General features: G+C 38.8%; 1 protein-coding gene across 1 annotated transcript; it reads left to right on the top strand.

Moving 5' to 3' along the window:
* Nucleotides 1-5,680: 5,680 nt before the first annotated feature.
* On the top strand, nucleotides 5,681-8,477 carry LOC131778850 (E3 ubiquitin-protein ligase TRIM71-like). Its single transcript, XM_059095320.2, has one exon. It carries the CDS (start codon nucleotides 5,689-5,691, stop codon nucleotides 7,912-7,914), a length of 2,226 nt encoding a protein of 741 aa, XP_058951303.2. The 5' UTR covers nucleotides 5,681-5,688; the 3' UTR covers nucleotides 7,915-8,477.
* The last annotated feature ends 666 nt before the right edge of the window (nucleotides 8,478-9,143 follow it).

Raw genomic sequence — 9,143 nt, 5'->3', positions numbered from 1 at the left:
CCGCGATTAATACGACTTGTATATGCGTCTGTAAGTATTTTGCGCGTTTGCGCTATAATGCTCCAGGAGATCGCAATCCAAATACGTTGAAACACGAAACAACTGACCTAAGAGTTTTATAAGCAAAATCTCGTGTTTGTCATGTGACCCGGCCCTGTCTGTGCATGACAACGTCAATCATCATCAAGATAACACGCGTGATCAGCATGTGAACACCTCATTGGATCACAGTTAGTTGTCATGGAGTTGAGGGATAACACGCGTGATCAGTATGTGAACACCTCATTGGATCACAGTTAGTTGTCATGGTATTGAGGGCCCAATGACCTCTGGGTACTATTGCGCAATTTTTGTGTCTGCTGCATTTATAATGCATGCAGACACTTAGATAAGCTGTAAAACGCGCGACCAGCTACTTCATATACGACAAGATCTCGGATTTACTCTTGACGTTTCTCTGCGGATTCCATTTGGTGATGTGATACATGAAGTATGCACAGAGGGGTAATACTTTCGGCCTGTAATACTTTCGGCCTGTAATACTTTCGGGTGCAAACTTCGTTCCTCAGGGGAATAATCTATCCAATCGGATACGAGGAAAGGACAAAGGAAAGAGGTCGTGGCAAACTACCGATTTCCGGGAAGACTCGGAACCAATCAAATCTGAGAAAAGGACAAAGTCAAATCCGTCAAACTATGTGCTTTCGAAAAACGTTTGGGTTGCGTCGTATTGTCCTGATTTCGTTCGTTAAGCCAGGGTGTATATTATTGCTTGCAAGGTGAGTGATCTTTTCGCTTTTCATATTTATGATGGATTTCTTAAAAGGTGTTTTCTCATTTTGCCACAGCATTCGCACTGGGTGTCATTCCGGCCGAGTGAAAGGTTTTGAAAGATGCTTTGAATTTGTAAATCGACTGAAGCTTTCTCGGCGCCGACACGATCACCGCCCGGCCATTTTGCAAGTGCTCAGGACGCAAAATAAGCTTTATGAGCCCCATTTGGGGAATGCAAAGTTCCTTCGGGGAACAATTGAGCTCCATTTGGGGAATGAAAAGCCCGTTAAGGGAATTATTAAGTCTCACTTGGGGATTACAAAGCCCAATGCGGGATATAATATGCCCTGTTTACGAAATGGATTTGGCAGAAGATACATGTATTTCACTACACACATGAAAACATCTATCACTAGACAAACATGTGCGAAAGCTGTGGCAATTTTATACAGAGGAGAGAAACCTAGAACTAGTATTCTTCATGATAATTACTATCTAAGCATCGCTATGAACAGATCTTTGCATACAGTTGTAAGGTATCAATGCTTTCAAAAATTGGAATCCTTCATCAAGATGAATCAAGTGCTCAATACTATTGCTCCTTCACATTTCAACTGTCCAGCATTTGAAGATCTGCTATTTCCTTTGCACTTCCTAAGTGCAACTTGTGATTTTCCTAAGAGAATTTTCATTTGAAGCTTTTTTGTTTTGAAGAATATATTTTCAACACATAGCAGCTCTCCTATCTGATCGTCTTAGTTCAGATTTAAAAATGTCGCTATAATGAACATTAGCTAGTCTATCTTTATTTTCTGGTCGACTTTGACCAAGGAATATACCAGGATATGCTAACTCTTCAGAATATTGATCTCTGAATATACTTAAGGGTTTGTTTCCCTCTCCTGGTGCAACATTTAAAATACGTTGAGGCAGACTGTCTTCAAAATAATGTGTGTTGGTCAACATGGTGTCAGTAACACCAGCAGGTGTTTCTGCTTCATCTTCAGTCCACTGATCATCATTATCATTACTGTCATTTCCATCCTGCTTATTGGAACCACTGCTCTTTTCTATTTCTTGTTCACTTTGATTTTCAGTATTAGTATCATCTAATAAACAGTTTGCAGTATACTGCACTCCCCAACCTTCATTTAGTGTTATTCCTTCCTGTCTGTAGAGGCTGCTGTTGTTGATTGATTTATAATGAATAAGTAAACAAATAAAAAAATTATAATTCATCTAGGTAAGTTTTTTTTTTTGGCATTTTTTTGCTATAGTTAAAATTGTAGTAGTAGTCGTAGTCGTCGTCGTTTTTGATGCAGTGCTCCCTATGTTATTAGAAATTTTGAAATACATTATATTGCTATGAAACAAACTCAAAAGGTTCTTTTTCACTTGCAGTCAATGGAAGAACAAAAAGAAGAGATTGTTGGTTTCTTACACAATGTGTCTCCAACTAAAAAAAGTAGTAAGACATCTTACTTTGACATGTCCATACAAACCACCGATGGCTTAGTAAGAGGAGTCTGCGTCTCCGGAAGTAAACAGGAACACTTTGATCAAATGAGCAAAAAGAAATCTCCAATAAAACTTTGAAATTTTAGAATTGAAAGAGCAGGAGATGCAACCACAGTACTGATGAATAACAATGTACTGTTAGAGCCTACAAAAGAAATACCTTTTTCAAGAATTGAGTTGCCAAGTGCCAACAATATCCAATCAATTTCAGCTGCAAACACAAATCAAAGTATCACCATCAAAGCCAAACTTATTCAGATGTCATCAACAAAAAAAGTGAAGACAGAGTATGGTGAAAAAAAAAAGTTGTTTGCCTATCTTGTGGACCCACATGGAGCCATTAAGGTGACACTTTGGGAACAATTCTGTGGATCTCATTAATCCTGCTGAGCTACCTCAGAACTTTACCAATACAACAGCAGCAGTAGAAATACTTGGAGTGCGAAGTGTCACGGCATATCAAGCCTGCTGCAACTGTAACAAAAAGCTGGTAATAGAGACGTCTCCCATACTAACCTGTTCAACTTGTGGGCTCAAGCAGAATATGAAGTCCACCATTCAACAATGTTATGGACAACTACTGGTACAAATTAAAGAATCAAAGATCACAGTGACCCTGTTCAACGACATCCTGCATGATATGCTAGCGTCACAAGGAAAGAGCACTCTTCCGATCACTGAAGAAACCATAACTACCTTTCTTCTAGAGTTACCAACTATAACCAGCATAACATTCAACAACAAGCAAAAATAGTGGAGTCAGTGCAAATCTGAATAAAATGAACAATTTCCTGTCACACATCAGTGGAAATTACTACTGAATACCAAACGTTAATAATACCTGTTTTGTTACAGTTTGCAACAAACATTTTGTAGACACTGGTTTTAAGTGAAATGATTGTTTCTCTGACTGATAAACATTATTTACAAGTACACGTGCTGCTTTTTTTGGGATAATATTTCTGTTGCGTTACATTTCTGATACATTTCATTTCAATTAAAAGACAAACACTTCAAAATACTTTTAAAAGTATATTCACCTATTGGTTACTTGAACACAAAATAAATAGAAGAAAAACTTGAACACAAAATAAAAGAAACGTTCACTTTAATGTTAGATTCTTTGCAGTACCATAACACAATAAAAGTTATTTAAACAGTGATGAAGATGTAATCACAATCATGATATTGATGATTGATATTGATGATCCCTTACCTCCAACTGGAGCATTGGACATTCACCACTTCAGTTCCCCATCTTTGTGATGCCTTGAGCATTCCATGGCACTGCCTTTCGGGAGATGTTTCTAGCCAGTTTAACAGTATTAAAAAAATTGGCACCTACAGCGGATTCCATTCCACTGCACAAGTACCCATTGGGTACCTATTTTTCCATTTTGTGGCGGAGGAAAAAAAAAAAAAAACTAGACCCTGTGAGCAGGGTAACTGGGATACCTGGATGGTACTGGATCCGTGGAATCAAGTGTAGTGATACTACGCGTGTCGGACTAGTATACTGAAATAGTGAGCTCAAGTCTGGCCAAGGGCATACACCTGTCTCAAAACATAGCCATGCTATGCATGCAAGAGTTATTTTTTGTAGGGTGGGTGGATTACTTGAAACATTGTAAGTGTTCTACATTCTTACAAAAGGAAAGAAGATTATTAACGCGGGAAAGAATGAAAATGTCGAATTACCTCACACACAGGTATTTTGTGGTAGATTATGTGTGTTGTGCGAATAAATGTAACCAAAAATAAACTGTATTTGTGCCACGGATACCTGTTAGTACAAAATGTAGACAGAAGACTGCAGACCGGATACAAAATATAGACTGCAGAGTGAGTACAAAGTGCAGACTGAGAATCTGAAGAGTTTTTACGTCTGGTATATAATAACATGTCATCTTACAGCTTACCGAGCGTCACGCAATCGCTTTTCCGCGATCAGCCTTCACGATTATTTGCACTATTGTGGAAAATTCCTGGCCCATTTCTTGATGAAAATCGATCGTAATATAATTTCAAGACGTCAACATAGTCTTCTTACTTTGCGCGCGAGTTGGTTGGTGTGATGTCTGTACAGATTTTACCAATGTAATAAAAGTAGATGACGTGAATAATAGTGATGGTAAAGCAAGCTTAAAACGGCAACAATCGCCAGAAACTACAACGGATACACAGGGTATGAGTAAGTTTTATTGATTTTTCGAGAAAAATCTTCATATTTCGAAATATTTGTCGTTGTAAATCGACCATATTTCGTTCCCTATACTTTTCCTTATAACGTGTTCAAATTTTCAACGGTTCCTAAAATAACTTACTCTGAGTCACACAACGCGTGACGCGTTCGTGAATTAATCGTTGGCTCTTTCTCGAAACGTGACCTTGGGTCGCCTGTGACAAGACAATTGCGTAAACAATACTTGACATAATAACATTATACACAAAAAACACGGGATTTTGGATCATGTATTTATTAAAAAAGAATATCCATACAACTACAATGAAAACAAACATAAGATTCACCTTTCTGATCGTGAAATTAATACCATTCGCACTGTTATCGTAGCTACGTTCCCTGGCATCAAGTGAATCTAAAATGACATGTTTCTTCACTAGCAGTTTGCATCCATTTGAATTTTGTTCTTCAGTCTCACGGTAGTAGTGTTGTTCAATAGATTGCATAGAGTATATGCAGTTTGGTTTCAGATTTTGCTTTTTACAACGAGTTTACGTTTTCAACTAAGACATTGGCATACTTGGCATACAAGACATACAAGGCATTCAATGCTTTCATGGCTTTCAAGCGTTCGCGATTCTGTCCGATCCAAAATTACCGCTCAATAACATCTTTTTGTGTGGATTGGCCGCGAACAATACGAATTGTGTATGCGTCTACAAGTATTTTGAGCGTTTGCCCCATAATGCTCCAGATGATCGTAATCCAATTACGTTGAAATACAAAACGACTGACAAAATAGTTTTGTGGGCAAAAATCTCGTGTTCGTCATGTGACCCGGCCCTGTCCGTGCATGACAACGTCAATCATCATCAAGATAGCACGCGTGATCAGCATGTGAACACCTCATTGGATCACAGTTAGTTGTCATGGTGTTGAGGGCCCAATGACCTCTGGATACTATTGCGCAATTTTTCCATTTTGTGGCGGAGGAAAAAAACAAAAAAAAAAAAAAAAAAAAAGACGACAAAAAAACAAAGGCATTTTATGACTGGGCTACCACAGGTATCCCAGTAAAAAAAAGACAAAAAAACAAAGGCATTTTATGACTGGGCTACCACAGGTATCCCAGTAATAAAAAAAATAAAAAAACAAAGGCATTTTATGACTGAGCTACCACTATCGATTATCACTTGGTCGGGAAGTTTTTCGTCATGGATGTTCAGCAGTTATTTAAAAACCTAAAGAAGGAAGCGGAGTGTCCGCTATGTTCAGAAACTGTCAAAGAACCCAAAACACTTCCATGTTTGCATTCGTTCTGTTTAAACTGCCTCGACAAACATGCTGGACATGCCAGAAGACGGCGAAAAGAGAAACTAAAATGTCCGGTTTGCCTAACTGAATTCAACGTTCCAAAAGGTGATACCTTTTCTGATTTTCCCACATCCTTTCATCTCAATCGATTGGTGGATGTCCTTGCTATTAATGATAGCAATGCAGACATGCAGACATGCAATAGCTGCGACGATAGCAGCGTTGTTACTTCGTATTGTTTTGTTTGTCAAAGCTTTCTCTGTGCAGCTTGTTTTGACGCACATCAACGCCTGAAGGCTACGAGAGGTCACCGGAGTATTTTGTTCGAGAAATTGCGGGTACAAGATGTCGAAGAATTGATGCATCGACCTGCGATGTGTACCCAGAAATATCACCAAAGCGAAGCGCTCGAGTACTATTGTGAAGATTGTAAGGTCTGTGTCTGCGTGAAGTGTGGATTGGTAAATCACAACGGTCACACTGTGGCGGATATCGAAGGAGCTGCGAGTGAATATAGGAATCAAATTACCGAGGTCGTAGAGAAAACAAAGGCACAAGTCACCGTCCTCGAAAGACAAATGAATAAACAAACTGAACTTATAAATAAGAGCATATCTGAAATGTACGACGCTCAAGCTAAAGTGACAGAAGTCGTTGATGAACTTGTGAGAATTTTGACGGAACATAAAGAGGCCATGAAGACAAAATTAAGACAACTTGTTGAGACACAACAAAGGAACCATAAGGGACAACTGGAAGTCTTCCAGTCAGCCATTTCCCAACTGAAAAACTGTATTGAACAAGGAGAAGCCATCGTGCAGAGGAACTTTGCACCTGAAATTTTGCATGCGGAGCGGTCAATCATCGGTCGCGCTAAAAAACTTTTGAATGTATCAAAAATAAAGATTTACCAGCCCTATTGTTTTAAATTTGTTCCAAATACAGAAACTTTGAATACTATTAGGTTAAATGGCTCCGGTCAAATTTATGCCAGTCGTACTGACGCCTCCCTGTCGACGGTAAACTATGGTAACGACTCAAGGTTAATTTTCAAAACAGGCAGCGAAATCTGCTTTCAAATAACTACAAGAGATTTACTTGGAGATCAGATTTATAACAAAGATGACAGAGTGATAGCCACGGTAGAAGTCGTCAAATCACCAGGATGCCGCGAAAAAGCAAGAATTAAAGATCTCAGAAACGGAAACTACAAAGTTTGTTGCACGCTGAAGCAACCTGGCCATACTAAGGTTGCGATCTACATTAATGAAATGCTAGTGGCTGATAGTTCCTGGAAAGTGGCCCCATCCCATGTTGCCTGCAGCATCGTTCAGTGTAGAGAAACTGGGAACATTGCGGTGGCTGACTATGACAATAAGAAGGTGCTTCTGTATGATTCGACGTTAAATTACCTAGTAAGAACTATAGTGGATTTTGGACCAGCCCAAAGGCCAAGATGTCTGGCATTTACAAACTTCTTTCCTGATTCCAATGTTATTGTCATACTTGAAGATATCTCGCTGCAAAGTAAATTTCCAGTTTTTAGCCACGTGAGTAAAATTTCAGTTTTTACCCCACATGGCCACTTCGTTAAGGGCATTGGTGCGGAATTTTTGACTAACCCTTGCAGTGTCTCCGTCAAGAATGATGGTCAAATAATTGTGTGTGACTCGGGTGACAGATCAATCAAGCTCCTCTCTCCTGACGGGACAAAATTGTTGAAATCCTTCAAAGCAAAGGACGCTGACACATCTCCGTGGTTTGCTGTTCACGATCAGAAAAAATTTTTCGTGTCGTACCGCATTGGTCAAAGTGTGAAGGTTTTCAACGAAGATGGAGTTTATTTACACGATATCGGTAAATTCGATGCTCCAGCCGGCCTAGCTATCGACAAATTTAGCAACCTAATTGTGTGTGATTCCGATGCCAAATCTGTTAAAGTCTTTACCCTTAATGGAGAGTTTGTTACCTCGCTTCCAGCTGAGAAATACCTAGAATGCCCCTGCTCTGTTGTTGTTTCCAACAACGGCGACGTCCTACTTACGGATTTGACAACTGGCCTAATTTTCACATTTCATCGCGAGTCTAAATACCAACTCCACGAGAAAAAGTACTTGATTTCGTGAGAAAGAGACAATTAAGGACCTTAAGGCGTACTTTCAGTTTTGTTTTCGTATAGTAAATTTGTTACTCCTTTGTTAGAATTTTTATGAAGTTTCGGAGTTTTTATTTTAGCCAAATGTTTTGGTTCATTTAACAAGATTAATACATATTTTCTTCGGAGTTTGGACTGTAGCCTCTTTTTTTCGTAACTAGATTTTTTACAACCGAGTGAACTCGTTTCCATGTATCTAGTGGCGTGAGCAAACTGATAATTCGACTAGTACAGTATTTTTGTTGCGTGATTTTTAAGGTTTATATGTAATAAATTCTTTTGAATTCATTCAGTGCCACCGATGCTTGGCCATTGCTTCGATTGCCCTCATTAATTTGTTTTTTTTAAGCTTTGCCAGAACAGCAAGATATGTAGACACATTGTCTAGAATATGTAAATTTTTTCTTTGGCACCTTTTGACTTAAAATGCTTGTTCAATTTTACGATAGTTGTATTTAGTTGTTTATAATTTATTTTCTCTCCTGCTGTTCATGTTTTGTTTTTAAAACCATTCTGCTCAAATACAGAAACATTGTCGAGGAGTGTCTTAATATTGCCCTCAAATTTTTGTCTCTTACGCCTCCTAACCTGGAGAGAGCCCTGGAAACGACAGGAGAAAAGAAAGGGTAGATCAACCTCTTTCCGAAAGGTTGTTGGTGTCGATTTTAAAGTAAACAATTGTTTTTATGCTGTCACCAAAAGGAAAAAAAAGCTCTTCCTTTGTTCTTGATGAGTTAGGTCCCAGGCGAGTGCGAATCGTAGTACAGTAGAACCCCGTTGATGCAAATGCTAAAGGAAACCAAATCAGATCGGGATGAGCTTCAAATTCGTGTAAGTGCAAATAATTTTTTTATGCAAATAAAATTATAGTTACTCCTCTCCGCTAATCTCGACCAAGTGTAAAATAAGCCAGAGCTATTCATCTTATTTCGTTTAACAAATAAACGATTATTTTGATGATTTTCGGTCGGACTTTGATAGTCGGAAAACTCATTTGAATTACAAAGAACTCTTAAAATTAGTATTCGTGTTTGCAAGTCAGCCTTGCACGTGGAAAGAGCTTACAAACTTCAAGAGATTTCAGCATCCTTTACGGCTATTCTGGAGGCAAGAAATACGCCTCAACCTCATAACCTCAGGAGGACATCGTCCGTTTTGACTTTGCCGGCGTGCGTTTCTTCAAGATTGATGAAACGAGTG

The sequence above is a fragment of the Pocillopora verrucosa genome, chromosome 8 (genome assembly GCF_036669915.1).
Source record: "Pocillopora verrucosa isolate sample1 chromosome 8, ASM3666991v2, whole genome shotgun sequence".
NCBI classification, from domain to species: domain Eukaryota; kingdom Metazoa; phylum Cnidaria; class Anthozoa; order Scleractinia; family Pocilloporidae; genus Pocillopora; species Pocillopora verrucosa.
This window is presented reverse-complemented; position numbering and strand designations above follow the sequence as displayed.

Excerpts from the sequence above, each read along its gene's own strand:
- LOC131778850 (XM_059095320.2), top strand. The coding sequence starts at position 5,689 with ATGGATGTTCAGCAGTTATTTAAAAACCTAAAGAAGGAAGCGGAGTGT.